This window comes from Protopterus annectens, chromosome 13.part0 (genome assembly GCF_019279795.1).
Source record: "Protopterus annectens isolate FY-2018-M chromosome 13.part0, PAN1.0, whole genome shotgun sequence".
Taxonomy (NCBI): domain Eukaryota; kingdom Metazoa; phylum Chordata; order Ceratodontiformes; family Protopteridae; genus Protopterus; species Protopterus annectens.
In genome coordinates, this window is record NC_056747.1 from 831198608 (window position 1) to 831215594 (window position 16987).

The 16987-nt window shown below is 37.7% G+C and overlaps 1 protein-coding gene across 1 annotated transcript in view; it reads right to left on the reverse strand.

Moving 5' to 3' along the window:
* Positions 1-16987, reverse strand: part of LOC122787696 (BCAS3 microtubule associated cell migration factor) — a 4651713-nt gene that overhangs the window by 4478753 nt on the left and 155973 nt on the right. Inside the window, exon 3 of the mRNA XM_044054546.1 lies at positions 608-662. Within this exon, the coding sequence (XP_043910481.1) occupies positions 608-662 (55 nt within the window). The remainder of the gene's footprint in view (positions 1-607; positions 663-16987) is intronic.

Below are 16987 nucleotides of genomic sequence, written 5' to 3' on the forward strand. Positions count from 1 at the left end.
TATTCAAGACAGACAGGAAGATAGAAAAATCTAGATAAAGGGGGTGAGAGAGAGAGAGAGAGACAGGAAAGAGAGAGAACATATGAGAGACAGCTGAGAATATGGAATGTGAAGGAAACTGCATCATCTAAAGAGGGGAATCATAAGTACAGGCTTGAAAAGAACTTTTGGCAATGCTTTCAAATTAGTAGCTTAATATGCAGATAATAGAAGGGGAGTACATAATGTGCTAAGGTGTATGGTCCCTGCAAGCAATTCCAGAAATAAATTTTTTTAGCAGCCCCAACCTTTAAATCAGTAATTCAGGAACTCTAACAAGGATCAAGTACTGACCCCTCAACTAAAACAGATTTTTTTTCATCTCTTGAACCTCAAACTGAGAAGGGCTCCAAATGGGGTGGGGGTTCAGTGCAGGGCACTAATTCACCTTGTTGCAGAACTGTTAAGCAAGGTTACTTTTCATACAAGGACATTCTTTCAATTTGGCCTTCATATGGACAAAACACAAGAAGTGATAAAATGGATGGGAAATGTGAAGGAAAACAGGGATTTCACTTCAGAAAAGGAAGGCAAGTTTTGGAAAAGACTAAGTGTAGCTTTTTCATACCTGCGGAACAACATCTTGAAGAAATGTGACAACACTCTCCATGTAAGACTGCTCCCTGAAAAAAAAAAGAGAGCGAGAAGAAACAAGAAATCATTAACACCTCCAAAATTTTAAGCACAGACAGATTATGTTTACTTATTAATTTACTTATTGGGTAACTGGCTAATCTAAAATGACATTTTTCATCCAGGACCTGGAAAAAGTGCAAAACACAAAGTGCATAACTGAAGCAGAGACATGACCCAACGGATTAAAAAACACAATAAAATCACTGAAATACTGAATACAGCAGAACACTTGGTGGTAAAACATGTAAATAACCAGTTCTACACAGAAGCAAAAATGCCAAGTTATTCAAGCTAGTATGCTTACAGGAAGAGACTGAAGAAATGAGGAGAGAACTGGCACAACACAGGCCAAAGGAAACAAAAACAAAAAATGTAGTTTTTTCCCAGCAGCACTCAGGAGGGTGTCTGTACCCAACATCACCTTGCACCAGCAATTCAACAACTAAAAAAAAAGTCTTTTTACCCAGTGGTACTTAAGTACCTTATTATTTTGTCTTTCTAAGCCTCAAATGACTCAAGAGGCAAAAGCATGGCTTTGAAACTCATCAGCAACATAAAAACATGCAGCTTCACCAACTATACTATCACTTACCATAAATTATTTTCAGAGAAATCATACCAGTCCAAATGAACCCATAAGGCACCAAGGACCCATCACAACACAAGGATATGTCCTAGTCATGTATGACTTCATAGTGAGACCTACAGATGCTTCATTCTTCAGACCTGGCAAAGATATGGAGATAGTGAGCTGCATCTCAGGATTCAGGAGATGACAGGTGTCTAGGGGGTCTCTTAGATACACCTATGACATTTATCATTGTTCATGGGGTGTGAATGGCTCGAGACACACATCCCAGGATTATATAAAGAGAGACTCTAGTCTCAACATGCATCAAAAGCTAGTATAAAAGATTCTTGAGCAGCATTCTTGAGCAGCATTCTACCTTCAATAAGAATGATGACTCAGCATTAGTAGAGCATATAAAATATTGCATGATGTTGTTGTGTCTTTCGGCTTTTTCCCAGTTAGGGGTCACCACAGCGGAACTCCGGTCCGCTAAGGATTGGCAGATGAGTTGCCAGCCCTGACGCACAACCTTCAACGAAGGTATGCCCATTCACGCATGTCTCCACGCAGAAGACGCTCTAGCTGAGCATCGAACTGGACAGCATCTTATTGTGAGAACTTTAAAAAAAATCAGAGGAGGTTAGGAAGGTTTGGGAAGAGAGCTTGGATAAGCAATTCACAAAGAAACGATGGGGGATATATGCAGGTCTCCCTGATATTCAACAAAACCTAAAAGATTTAGAATCTTTGTCGGAAGTGTTTACACAGGTATTTTTTTGCCCCAAGCAGGCTCCAAAGAATTTTTCCTCAGGTTGACAGCAAATGTTGGCAGTGTGATGGGGGAGGAAAGAGGTAACTGGGAACATATTTTTTGGGAGTGTAATGAGTTGGCGGACTTTAAATATTCCCTGCAGGCTACACTGTTGGAGATGCTGGGTGAGCAAACTGGAATAACTAGGGAAATAAAAAAAAAAGTGAACTATGATATAGAACTGGAATTGCCTATACAAAGTAAGGCCTTGCTAAGTCTAATTATGATGGTTGCCAAAAAAGCAATTACTAGAAAATGGAAATCCAAGTCTAAACCAACTTTACTAGAAGTAATGAAGACAGTAACAGAGAAAACTGGAAATGGGATCTTTGGAAAAGAGTAGGAGCAAATTACATAGGAAAAGATGTGAAATGTGGGCTCAATACATGCAGAGGAGGAATGAGGTATAAAATAAGGCAGGATCTCAATGAGCTATGTAATGACGGACAATGACTATGTATATTAAAAGTGATGTATAATGTTTGCATCTACAGTTGTGATGGCATAGTTTGCAAGGTATAATGTTTGCAACAGATTGAGTCATTATGCTTTATTGTCATTTATATTTATTTATATTTCCATTTGTTTACTGGTTAGTCCAATTGGACACAAGGTGACCATTTTCAGCAGAGGCCCAGGGAGAAATGCTCCAGATACTTAGCAAAAAATTATAAAACAAATAATAAAAATAATAAATTATGTACAACTGATATAAAAATAAGTGTTCACAACCCTATTAAAATGCCAGGTTTGTGATATAAACAAGGAAACCACAATAAATCCTTTCAAAACTTTTCCCACCTTTAATGTGACCTATAACCTGTACAATTCAACTGAAAAACAAACAAATCTGTTAGGGGAAAAATATAAAAAATAAAAAAATGTACAATAAGCAGGTTGCACAAGTGTGCACACCCTTCAATTAATACTTTGTTAAAGCACCTTTTGATTTAATTACAGCATTCAGTCTTCTTGGGTAGGAGTCCATCAGCATGGCACATCTTGACTTGGCAATATTTGCCCAGTCTTCCTTGCAAAAGAACTCCAAATCTGGCAGATTGAGAGGGCATCTCTTGTGGTTATTATCATGTTGAAAGATGAAATCCCTCTTAATCTTCAGCTTTCTAGCAGACTCCTGAAGGTTTTTGGGCCAAAAGTGACAGGTATTTGGAACTGTTCATAACTTCCTCCACCTTGACTAAAGCCCCAGTTCCAACTGAAGAAAAGCAACCCCAAAGCATGATACTGCCACCAACATGCTTCAATGTGGGGAAAGTGTTCTTTTGGTGATGTGATGCGAAGTGTTTTTGCGCCAAACGTAACTTTTAGAATTGTGGCCAAAAAGTTCAACCTTGGTCTCATCAGACCGTAACACATTTTCCCACATGCTTTAGGGATACTTTATGTATTACTTTGCAAATTTTAGCTGGGCCTGGAAGTTTTTTCAGTGTAACAAAAGGCTTCCATCTTGCAACCCTAACCCATAGTCCAGACATACAGAGAATATGGGAGATTATTGTTACATGTAGTACACAACCAGTACTTGGCAGAAATTCCTGCAGCTCCTTCAGTGTTGCTGTACCAGTTGTCTTATCAGTTTTGGAGGGACATCCAGTTATACCGTCCCATATTTTCTCCACTTTTTGATGACTGTCTTCACCGTGTTCCATGGTGTATCCAATGCTGTGGAAATTTTTTTGTACCCTTCTCCTGACTGATGACTTTCAACAATGAGATCCCTTTGATGCTTTGTAAGCTCTCTGCAAACCATGGCTTTTGCTGTAGCAGGCAACTGAGTAAATGTCAGGAAAAATCCTACTAGGACAGCTTAACTTTATTTGGGGTTATTCAGTCTCTAATTGATAGCAAGTATGTACCCAAGAAGACTGAATGCTGTAATTAAATCAAAAGGTGCTTCAACAAAATATTTGTTTAAGAGTGAGCATACTTATGCAACCAGCTTATTGTACTTTTGTTTTTCAATTGAATCGTATAGGTCACATTAAAGGTTGGAAAAGTTTTGAAATTATTTATTTTTGTCGCTTTTTTTTATATCAGAAAAACCTAGCATTTTAAGAGGGGGGTATATAATTTTTATATCCACTGTAAACAGATATTTTGTACAAAGAACAGAGAACATATAAAAGGAGTAAAAATAAAAGTTTTACAAATGATGCAGCATACAGTGGTTAGAATATTGAGAAACAAATTAGACAAGATATTAAACAACAAATATACAACTGCTTGAACATAAATTCAAATAAAAGTTTCCATAAACAAACTGGGTCATAAACTAGAAATCATAATTATAAAGATGGCCTAAACACCTGGTTCACAGTACTATGCACCAAGTGAAACTATGCAGTACACCTGTGATCTATGGATGTTTTAAGTCAAGAACAGGTGAAATTAGTCTGATTCTGTACAGGAACATATCAGAGTTTTGAATAAGAGATCTTTTAGAAGGGATCTGAAAGTATGTTTACTATTTAGACATCTAATGTCAGGGGGATAAAGAGTTCCAGGCCTTGGCAACTGCATAAGAATAAAGAGATTGGCCTGAGGTATGTAAGCAATTGTAAGTCAGTAGGGTGGTATTGGAAGATGTTAGTTGACGCACAGGTATTTTATTTGGTTGGTGTAACAGTTGATGGGTCAGGAGAAGTTGACTGTATTTTAGTAGGTTAGGGAGTTCTAACCATCCTAGTTGTCTTAGGGAGAGGCAATGCTGAAAATGAAACTTGGCACCAATTGCAAATTTTGAGATTTTATTGTAGCAGGTAGATAGTTTCAGAAGGTCAGATTTATTTAGGTTAGTTAAAAGTGGAGAAGGGTATAGTAAGGTAGAGAGTAGATGGGTACTAGAGATAGCGATTCGGGATTCCTGTGTGAGGAAGCTCTTGCAGCAGTAGAGTGAACCTAGTTTTTTTATGAACTTTGGCAATTGTTAGTGCTATAAGTTTGTCGAATTTTAGGTTTTGGTCAATTGTTACACCTAGTAGCTTGGCTTGAGTTACTGGTGTGATAAGGGTGTTGGATGTTATTCAGAATGGCAAGGTACCTGTGAAACTTTTGGATGGGTGGAAGATCATAAGTTGGGTCTTAGACTGGTTTAGTATGAGTTGGGAGGACTTTAGCCATTTTTCTATAGTAGTGAAGGCATCCTAGGTTCTGTCTTGGAGTAACTGTAGAGAGAGGTTAAGCAAATAAGGGTGGTGTCATCAGCATACTGTACTATATTAGTTTGTTGGGTAGCTGAGGGGAGGTTACTGGTAAAGAGGGAAAATAGTAAGGGACCAAAAATGGATCCTTGCGGAACACCCTGTCCCACTGGGAGGAGAGATGAGAGAGAGTTGTCATTTAACAGCTTGTTGCCAGAGTGATAGATAATTTTTAAAACCACAGTAGAAAGGAATTATCCAGACTGAGCTCAGAGAGAGTCAATAGTAATTTGCAGTGGGATACCATGTCAAATGCCTTTGACAGGTCTAGGGAAGACAACAGATACTAAATTATCAAGATTTCCTTGTTGGTTAACGTTGTCAGTAAAGGATACAAGGGCAGTAGTGGTACTATGGTTTGGCCGAAATCCATATTGGGAATTTGCTAGCAGTTATACTGAAGAAAAATGATTCAGTAGTTGGGTGTGTACACATTTTTCTAAGACTTTTGATAGGGGAGATAGTAACTATTACCCCATAGCTATACAAATTACTGTTGAGGAACCACCTTTGTGTAGGGGGACAATGCAAGAAAATTTCCAGAGAGGGGACAGTGTGCTCAGCTATGGATCTATGGAGTATGGAAATAGGGGAGGGTAGGCAAGGGCAGAGGCAATAAGCAGCAGGGAGTTTATCAGCAGCGAGAGTGGTGGGTTTCAATTTGGCAAGCTTTTTACGAATTAGGTCAGTTGGAACTGATTTAAGAGAAAATTGGGAGTTGGTCTTATGCTGACAGTTTTGTATTTTGGGGGTATTTGTAGTAGTAGTGGGGAAATTGTTAAATAACTTTTGGATGGAGGAGGTGAAACAGTCATTAAACTGGGTGGCAATATCATTACTACCTTCAATGTTAGGGTTTGGGGAGGTGATTTTGCTGGCTGGAGAATGTGGTTGATTGTGGACAAGAATTTTTGTGGATTGTTGCAGTGAGTTTTTGTAGCTGGATATAATAACTGTTTTTATAACAGTTTATTTTTTGTAATAAATTTATATAAATATAAAAGATTGCCTATATATCATACATGAAAATTAATTTAAAGATTTTTTTTTGTTAAAAAAAAAAACTCTATAGTGTAAACAAATGATGGAAGTCAACAATTTGCTCAGCTACTGATGTCACTCTAGGAACAGCCAATGTGCATTGAGAGAGACAGAGATGGTTTGACTGACCTACCTTCTTTGCCAGGGATGGCCTGCACCTTTCAACTCAAGGTGTTTGCAATCAGACCAGGACTTTCTCTACCCACATAGCACCTTTTTAGGAAATGTAAACTTGCTCCATCTACACACATTGCCAAACCATACCAGGACATTATAAGGGAGTCGTTGCTCAATCCTAGAAGCCCAAGTAAGAAAGCACCATCCTTAGAAGCCTTCCTAGCTCAAGAAAATACAGATCAGTGCATTATTACTGCAATATTGTTCCAGCTGCACTGATAACACTTCCTTATTAAAGTTCAATGCTAATCATATACTTAGATCCTCTGACTGAAGGTACTTCTGTAGCCGGTGGCGTGTCTACATAGCTCCAGGTGTCCATCTCTAGATTTACACAGCTAGGTAAGGAACACAAACTTCTTCACATCCTAGTAACATCAAGTAAAACCCCTTACTACCTCGTAGCTAACTACAGAACCCCTATATGCCAATCTGATCCCAAGAACACTATCTGAAGAAGTTGGAGTCCTTAACTATTATGTTTGGGTATTTCAATTATCCCTCTATTAACTGCAGTACTACTACATATAAATATACTCAGCACTTCCTAAACTTAATTAACACCAACTCGCTAAACCAAACTGTAAATTCCCCTTAAGAAGATAAAGTATACTGGACCTCATCACCACAAACTCAGCACCATAATGCTGTGTGCCTATAATTATGCTCTCCTTGGCTAGGTCTGATAATCCTGCAGTGGCTCTTACTATTAGTACTCAACCCAAAACACACAAACTCTACCACTTTAGAGATTTCTCTAAAGCAAATTTACTTCAACCATATGACATGAAGTTTCAAGAGTCCACCTCCCCTTGAATACCCAATAGTGAACACAGGTGTATTTGTGTAGGGGTTCTATTCTCACCTTAATACTGCCATTCAGACTTTGGCTATTATCTGCAACAAATACAGTGCTAAGTTTAGGAATAAATCACTTTAGTATAAATAAGCTCTATAACTGAAAAAAGATACTACAGTCCTTATTAAACTGAAAGACTCGCGCATTGAAAAAGAGTTCAAAGACTTAAAGAGCTTAGTAACCAAATGAAATCATCCAAGCTCAAGCACAAATTCAAAACTGCCTTGTGTATCAAAGACAATAACAAATCCTTCTTCAATTAATAAGGAATCTTAGAAAATGACCCTCAACACTGATTTCAGTTGAAACATAATGGCTCTACCTTCTTTGCCCTTAAAGGCATATCTCACATATTAACAGACAAATTTAGGTTAAACAACTCCTCTATCTCCACCTAACCTACAAACATGCTTGTATTCTTGACAAACTCCATCCCCTATACAGTACTCCTGAACAAGGTCTAAACGTTCTATCAGAGATGAAAAAGACTAGCTCAATGGAATGGGCGATCAGCAGGGGTGCTTAGCCACTATGAGCACTGTCTTTACTGACCCACTCCACTGCCCGATTAACATCAGCCTCATCTGGTTTGGTGCAACTTGAGGAACTGCAGATCTCACCACTGATCCTGGTAACTGCACAACCATAAACCTAACAACTATTATCAGAAGGGCAATAAAAATACATTATTATGGACCTCAAATACAGACACTGGCAATGTAAAATCACTCATTTTGGGTTTGAAGTGTGGATCCTGTCTGCAAAATCCGGTCAACTTCTTTTGAAAAAGTCATCAAGGCCCTGGTCAAGGGGAAGTCAGTACACCCAGCTTATGTCTAGCTTTTGACATTGTTCCTTACTGAGGCATTGCAAAGTTATTACCTAAATGTAAACCTCTGTTACCAAATGGTTACCAGACTGGCTCAAAGACAGAACACAGTAAATTAAGGTTGAGGGCACACTTTCCTCAAAAGCTCATTACCATTGATGTCCCTTTGGACTTGGTACTGGGGCTTTTTATATATTTACTTACCTGACATCAAAGCTGATGTCAAGTGCCTTTGACTGAACTTGATACCATCGTTAACTCCCCTGGGGACTCCCATGTTCTACAAGGATTAAAATAATATATGCAAACAAATGGTGCTATGACGATAGTCCCAAGCTAAATGATAAAAAGTGTAGCACTGTAACATTCGGTGAAATAGGAGCACCTTTCTTGCTACCACATTAGAAGCACCCCCCCCAAAAAAAAATAAGACAGTTGTCAGAGACCTAGGCACATTTGCTGCCACTGAGCTCTTCTCTAATCACCATGTAGCCACAGTTACCAGGCAAAGGGCATTTTCTCCAGGCCCAATGATATTATTTCTCTCCACTCCTCCCTTATTAGGACCGTATTTTAATACAATGCTCCTTTCAGCATGCACTTGTCCAGACATATAATCCTAGTGTAAAGACTCCCAACACAACCTCACAAGCAAAACTGAGAGCCTGAGTTCCATTATCTGTGCAGAATGACTTCAAGCTCTCAGGCGTTTGTCTTGTACAGACTCTTTAGAGGTGAATTCTGTCTGGACCACAAAGACACAAATGATCATATCTTCAGTGACCTTCACATTTACAAAACTAGCAACACCATGAACAGCCAAATTAAAAAGACCTTAACCATAACATAAACCAAACCTGCTGGCGTGAGATATCTCACTAAAAAACAATTACTCCTCTCTGGAACAGACTTTGCCTTCACATAAAACATGATAGTATCCTTGCCCTCTTGAAATGTAACCCTGGTCTCATTCCACAAACCCTCATGGAAATGAAGAGTAAATTGTGGAAAATTATCTGTCTAATTTAAAAAATGTACCTGATCAACTGCCCAGTGCCAGCCTATGAAACTATTCTTTTGTGTTTGCGTTGGGATTCTTTACGCACAAGAATTCTATCTCAATTTATGATGGATAATGTAATCTTTTCAGCAATTTTTTTTTTTTTTTTACTGTGTCCTGGTTATACCAATATTTTTAAAAAAGAAATCTTCGTATAAATTAATAAAAAAAAATAACAGAAATATTATACTAATCTTCTCCAGCACACTGAATGACTGCCGAAAATAAGAGACACTGCCATTTCTGTGGAAAAATATAAAGTTACCAAAGACGGACTCAAAATAACATTCTTACTTTGTCACAAGCAAAATAGCTGCAACACAGAGATGCCCACAATTATAAAATTATAGCAACAATTAAAAAAAAAATTGCAACAAACTCGCAGAACCACAAATAAAAGTTGAATTCACAACAATGACAAAAGAATTCAAAGTTAAAAACTTAAACTAAGGGGTTTCATTGTTCTGATTACCATCCTATATATATCTCTAGCCAGCATATTTAAAAATTCTTTAAATTACGGTTTCTACTATCATATACGTTCCTATACCCTACACCTAAATGTTTGTTTTTGCTAACAAAATGCCAGGCAAGTATATGCAGCAAAATAAACCAAACTAGATACAGACCATGTGCATAAATTAATCAAAAACAGTTTGTTACTGATGGAGCTACACAAACATACATACTAGCATACTCCCCGGCTTAAATCAGGAAAATGTTGCATCCACTGTGTAAGGTTTTGGGATTGGTAAAATTGTTAAGCATGAAAATAAGTTTTCAGAACCCTAGGTCTTTTACAGTTGACTAGTGACCAAATCCCACAAAGGGTCCTCAAAACGCTCACTAGTTAAAATATCCCAAAGTCACAAACACTCTCGTCATAACCTGTTGGCTGTAAATTTAGTGAAAAACAGAATAAACAAAACGTAAACTACAATGGTCAAAAAACAGAAACATAAAATAAACTTGTAACTTTTTTGTGCTCCTTCAGAAATAAAATGGCTGGCTCTGAAAACAGCCAATAAGATCATTTGAAGAAAATCTCAATTTATGTGTGTATTTCGGCTTTTCCCGGTTAGGGGTCAGCACAGCTGAACTCCGGTCCGCTATTGATTGGTAGTGGATTTGTACGTACTGGGTTACCAGCCCTGATGCACAACCTTCAATGAAGGCACACCCCATTCACGTATGCCTCCACACAGAAGACACTCTAGCTGAGAATCGAACGGGGCAACGTCTTGCTAGGAGGCGACAACGCTACCGCAGCACAAAATCTCAATTTGTAAAAGTTAAATACCAGTAAAAGTTAATGATTTACTTTTGTAAACATTTAATTTTACGTAAATTAGGATTTTCTCTGCGTGGTCTAATTTGCTCTTTCATACATAATCTAATTTTGTTGTAACAAAAAGCACTTGCCCATTTTTTTTACTGTTTAAGACTGCAATTAAAGTTTAAGTGCTTTTCCAGATGGTGATATCTCATTTATGATACAAACCTGAACTACGCCAGTCACTCTGCACATGCAATATATCATCACATTCAAAGTTGTTCTAGCCAGATCTTTTAAATGTTCTCAGAGTATGCTATTTTTATTGTGATATCAATTTGCTAACTTATCAACTATATCCGAAATCTTTACACTGTTAGCATTAGTGTTTTTCAAAGAAAATGCCAATTTAAACTGTTCCTTGAATAAATGACAACATGGAGGACAGCCAGTTTCACGGAAAAAGTACAGTTGTGTAAGTGAAATTTGCCGTTACAGTAGATGTTCCAGTACATCACTATTGCAAAAGCTTAAGTTTGTGTCCTATCCCTATTGAAAACTGGTCAATTTCCAATAGAAAGTGCACCTTGCAGGTCTAGCAGTTAGCTGAAGAGTTTGTAGATTGATACGCAACAAACTTCCCCTGTCCTGGGTGTGTAAAATCAGTCTATAGGGAAAGCTTGTGGCAATTGCCTTTTGTTAAATTGAAGAGGGAGACCTACTGATGCCCTAACCAAAAGGAAGTTACCATCACAACTCTGGAGAGTCCATCTGGATCTTTAGAAGAACCCTGGATATCAGTGGAAAGAATGGAAAAGCATACATGAAAGCACAGTTGTGTACACTTACCATAAATGTAGATGTTAGAGTGTATTCACTGTTGCAGTCATCACATTTGGGTTATCTGCCTGCAGGTAAGCCCTCAGTCAGCCCGAATACCAGAGTCTTACTATTTCTGCGTCGGATGCTGTCGCTTCTTCCATGACGTCAGGGGTATAAAACAGGCAGCCAACGCCATTACATCAGTTTTTCTTGCCCCAAATGTCAGGAGCCCCCAAACAGGGAGCTGGTATATGGTGGGGAACACCACCAATAAAAAGTAAATACCAATGCCATTAGGAATGGCCATAGAGAGGAGAGGTAGAAAGACAGAGAAAGCCAGGGGGCTGGAGAGAGTCAAACCAGGACTTCAACAGTAAATACACTCTTAGCATCTACATTTATGCTAAGTGTACACAACTGTACTATGTTCATGTTTCTCTGCTGCAGTCATCACACTTTGGTTGATTCCCAAAGCTGAGGAAGGGTGGAGACAGTCGAGAAGTGTTGGAGCTGGCTAGTAGGCCTTGCAAGACTGCCGTAGCAAATCCAACCCTGGATTTAGAAAACATAGGCAAGTGGTAATGCTTGGTGAAGGTATGTACAGAACTCCAGGTTGCAGCTTCCAGAATGTCCCTGGTAGGGACTTCCCCTGAGAAATGCTGTAGAAGTGGAAGAAGCCCTAGTGCAATGTGGTCTGATCCCTGTGGGGTAGGTTTTCCATGGTGCTTGTAGCAGAAATGGATGCAGTGTGCTATCCATTTGGAAATGATTTGTTTTGAAATGGCCTTACCCTCTGCCCCTGCAGCAAAGCTGACTAGCAGCTGGTCAGATTTTCAGAAAGGCTTAGTCGTGTCAAGGTAGAACCTGAGCTGTCTGTGCAGAATCCTTTCCCTTTATTCTGAGGGTTAGGGAAGAAGGTTGGCAAATGGATGGATTGGTTTAGAGCCACACTGGACACCACCTTAGGCATAAAGGATGGGTTAGTCCGGAGGGAAACCCTGTCAGCATGGAAAATAATGAAGGGTTCCACAGCCATTAGTGCCTGTAACTCAGACGCTCTTCTTGCTGAGGTCATGGCTAAAAACAAGGCTGTTTTCCAAGAGAGGAATTTTAACTCTGTTGAGGCAGTAGGTTCAAAAGGGGGAAGCATGAGCTTTTCCAGTACAAAATTAAAGGTCCCAGGCAGGCGTGGGTGTTCTCCTAGAGGGCCTTAAGTTGTTAGCCCCTCTCAGGAACTGTGATGAGAGAGTGAGAAAATAGAGGTGGCTCAGTATTACAATGAGCTGAGATGGCAGAGGCATGAATCTTAATGGAGAAGGACAGGCCTCTGTGGAGTACCTCTGCTAGGTAACTCAGGATTAGAGGCAAGGAGGGCTCTGCTGTCCTTCCCTTGAGACTGATTCCAAGAACAATATATCTTTTCCACTTTTCAACATAGGATTTTCCTAGTACTAGATAAAATAAAAGAGCACAACGTTGCGAGTCCACAATACTGTTTTAATATTAAAAATAATAAACCAAAGTTGTTAAGCGCTTTCATCAACTAGTATGACTTCTTCAGAACAAATTACCATTGACAATTTTCACATTTAAATACATGTTGCTGGTTAGTCATTGGTTCTAATCCAACCAATTCCACCAATGAAAAATCACAACTCCTGAATATGTAAACACCAGTTAATTAAAATAGAATAAAATTGTTTTACTCAGTAATGAATATAAAAAATTAAATATTCTCAAGACATAAATAATATATAATACTAGTCCATTATATGAACTCATCATAACAAAAAAGTATGTATAAATATATTCACAAATATGTTTACAGATGTCTTTGATATTGCTATACTGAATCTGCCTTTTCCTTGAGAATTGGCATTATAGTGATATGCTCGTTGAGCCCTAGTGGATAATCAGCAGCTAGCCTTAATTGCCACAATAGCTCCTTTGTATACAATACATTTTGCCAATCCCCACCCCTTGCTTCCACTGTTACAAATTCAAGTATACCAAACTTAAAACATGTAAACTTGGTACATAAAATACTGTGTTTATATAATGCATTAGTATCTTTGTTATTTTTAATATCATAAAGATGTTCATATATTCTAGTTTTGAACATTCTCTCTGTCTTCCCTATATAAAAAAAGGAAGAACAGGTGTTGCACCTAGCTATATAAACTAATTTGCTGGAGCAACAATTGCCACTTTTTAAAAAAACATGACTTGTTTTTATTATCAAGAGAAATAGAAGTATCTTGTAATATACAAGGACAATAGGAGCACCTGCCACAGGGTTTACTTCCACATCTTTTACCCTGTTTATTGTTGGAAACAAAACCTGCCTCTAACAAGGACTTCATGTTAGGTCCTACCTTTGTAGAAAATATGGGTTTATCACCCAATATACGGAATATCTCAGTATTTGTTTTAAAGATATTCCAATTTTTTGTCAGGATTCCTTTAATCAGAGAATACAAAGGACTATATTGCACTACACAAGCTTGTTGGAAGTTAGGTGTGTCCTGAACTATCATAGCAGTAGATTTGTTATCAGATCCATCTCCACCAGTGCCTAATAAGGGTATATAAATGTTACCCCATTTATTAAGTACATCCATAAGTATAGGATCAATGAAGTGTCCTGGATACCCTCTTTCTAAAAACATATCCGTTAGATTTTTAAACTCTGTTATAACATCATTTAAGTTGTCATCCTAGCTATTCTTATAGCCTGCCCCTTTATAATACTTTTTTTTCCGATGAATAGGATGGTAACTAGTATAATGCAAATAATTGTTACAAAATGTGTTTTTACGGTAGATTTTGGAGATGAAACCATCCTGGCCTTTAATGATCTTAGTATCCAGGAAATTAATTTCTTGTTTATCAAACTGATAGGTGAACTTTAAATATTCGGTAGCTTGATTCAAATACTGAAACTCAATTATTTGATCTTGACATCCTTTCCATAAAATAAAAATATCATCCAAAAATCTGCCGTAATATAGAACATTGGTGGAAAATAATTCATTTTGAAAAACATACTTATGTTCCCAACCCAGGAGAACTAAATTCGCATACAAGGGAGCGCAGGCTGCAACCCCTTTGAGCTGTTGAAAATATTCTCCTTCAAAAAATAAGTAATTATTTTCTAATATAACATTCATTAGTTCACATATAAGTAATACTTCATCTGGGGTCAAAGATGAATAAGTGAAAAGTACATCCTCAAACAAACATAAACCTTCTGCTTTAGGAATACAAGAAAAAAGGTCCTGCACATCTATAGTAAGAAAGAAAATGTCAACTGACCATAATTCTTTGTTAATTTGTCCTAAAAAATCCCATGAGTCCTTTAATAAGTGGGGGAATTTGTTCATAATATGCTTCAGTTTTTTATCCACATATACTGCTATATTATGCGTTTTGGAACCTGCAGCTGCTAAGATAGGTCTAAACGGTGGCTTTTTTAGGTTCTTGTGTATCTTAGGTATTCCAAAAATCACTGGAATCTTGGGATATTTATTCAGTAGAAAATCATAGTCATCCTTAGATATTCTCTGGTCCATTAAATATTCATATAGATAACTATGTAGTCTAAGATATGAAATATGTATTTCATTTTTGGAACACAGAATAATTGTCTGCTTCAAATAGTATATTTTGCATATCATTGGTATAATCTTCTGAACTATATAAGACAACCCCACCTCCTTTGTCAGGTGTCATAATTCTTATACCCTTGTCTTCCTTTAAGGTCTTTAAGAGTTCCTTTCTTCATGATTTAAGTTAGTAAATCTTCTTTTCTCTCCCCATACTTTATATAAATCATCTTTAACTAATTTTCATAAGCAGTAACTAACGGATGCAGTGGAGGATTTGATTGAATGTACTACTACTCTTAAGAATATCTTTCGATTCTACTCTAGAGGGTTTGCTCGAAAACATAATATTCAGATTTAATTTCCTTAGATATAGCTGTAAATCAACCATTACCTTAGCTATATCAGGTACTTTAGTTGGAACAAATTCTAAATCCTTTGGAGAATAAAGAGAAGAGTTCTTTGGTAACAAGAACCTCCAGAATAGTTGTATATATTAAAGCCATTTAAACTGTACTGGATATTATCTATACATTGTATTTTGAACTGCAGGATCTACCACTTGGTATACCGTGGTTCTGCTGTGTTGCCCTGCTGTAGGTTTTGTACATCCCCTGTCTGCGATTCGCTATTCTCTCGAGCTGGGAAGCGGAAAATCCTGAAAGTCAACTGGATAGTCCAACTCAATTTCCCTGAAATTTTCACTATGTAGTTCAAAATTAAAGTTAAGTTAGGTTTGGTCCTCTCACCCTTTTCATTTGCTGCATTTTCATATTCTCTTTCATGAAAAACTAAATTATCAGTGGGATATACCTTGTGCAGTTTATACTGTCTAACATCTCTATCTAACTTCTTAGCTTTTTTCTTGAAAGTATTATCACATTTTTGATCCACCCTGCTAATGATTTTATAATACAAATTCTCATATTGTGCAAATAATAAATCAGTGATGATTTTTTCATTTAATACATTCACTTCATCACAAAGCCTTGTTTCCATAGCCTCATAAAAGGAGAGTTTTACCTAATAATTCCAAACCCCATTTGTTAAACATATCAATAAATATCTTAACAGTGTCAGTGTCATAATAAATTCCATAAGGAAATTTAAAGACTTTGGTCCCCGCGGGAACTATTTGTCTTTGATGCACTCATTTAACAATTCCATTGCTTTAAGTTTATTTCTTAAAGATACAGTCTCTAAGATAAATTTGTCCGTCCTGAAGTTCATGTCTTTGACTGGAAGAAAGTTAGAAATTACAAAATTCATAGAACTTCTGCATTCTGATCAAGATTCTTCCTTACTCCGACAAGACATTACTACTGATAATGCCTTTTGTAGTATAGACAGTCAGGTAAACATTCTTGACAGATTTGCTTCCAATAAAGAGCAGATCAATCCTTCAAATGAAACTCTTGGTTCTTCCACAAACCTCATGGAAAGAACCATAATTGTGAAATTTCATTTAATGTCCGATCAACTGCCCAGTGCCAGCTATGAAACATCTTTTGGAAGAAGAGGCAGAGGTGGAAAGGCATAGACATGAAGGTTTTTCCAACTGAAAGACAGAGCATCCACTTTCCAAGCTGTGTGATGAAACCCCTTTGTGCAATACTTTGGCAGCTGGTGGTTTAGTGGAGAAGCGAACAGATCTATGTCTGGAGTTCCCCATGACACTGTCAATTTCTGAAATACATGAAGATCCAGTTTCCACTCGTGGGGATCCATGATTTGTCTGCTTAATACATCTGCTAGGAGTTCTGTGCTCCTGGCAGAAACCTTGCCTGAAGAGTTAGTTGCAGGCTTAGCAGTCTCCCATAAAATCATTGCTTGCCTGCATAGAGGATAAGAATGTGTTCCCCTTGCTTGTTGATGTACCACATGACAGTTGTGTTGTCTGTTAGAATCAACACCTGCCCTGGAAGAAGTAACTCCTTGAAAGCCATCAATGCAAACTGGACTGCTAACATCTCCTTCATGTTGATATGTAGATGCTGTAGTCTGGCAGGCCACTTGTCTTGTATCCACTTTCCATTTAGATGA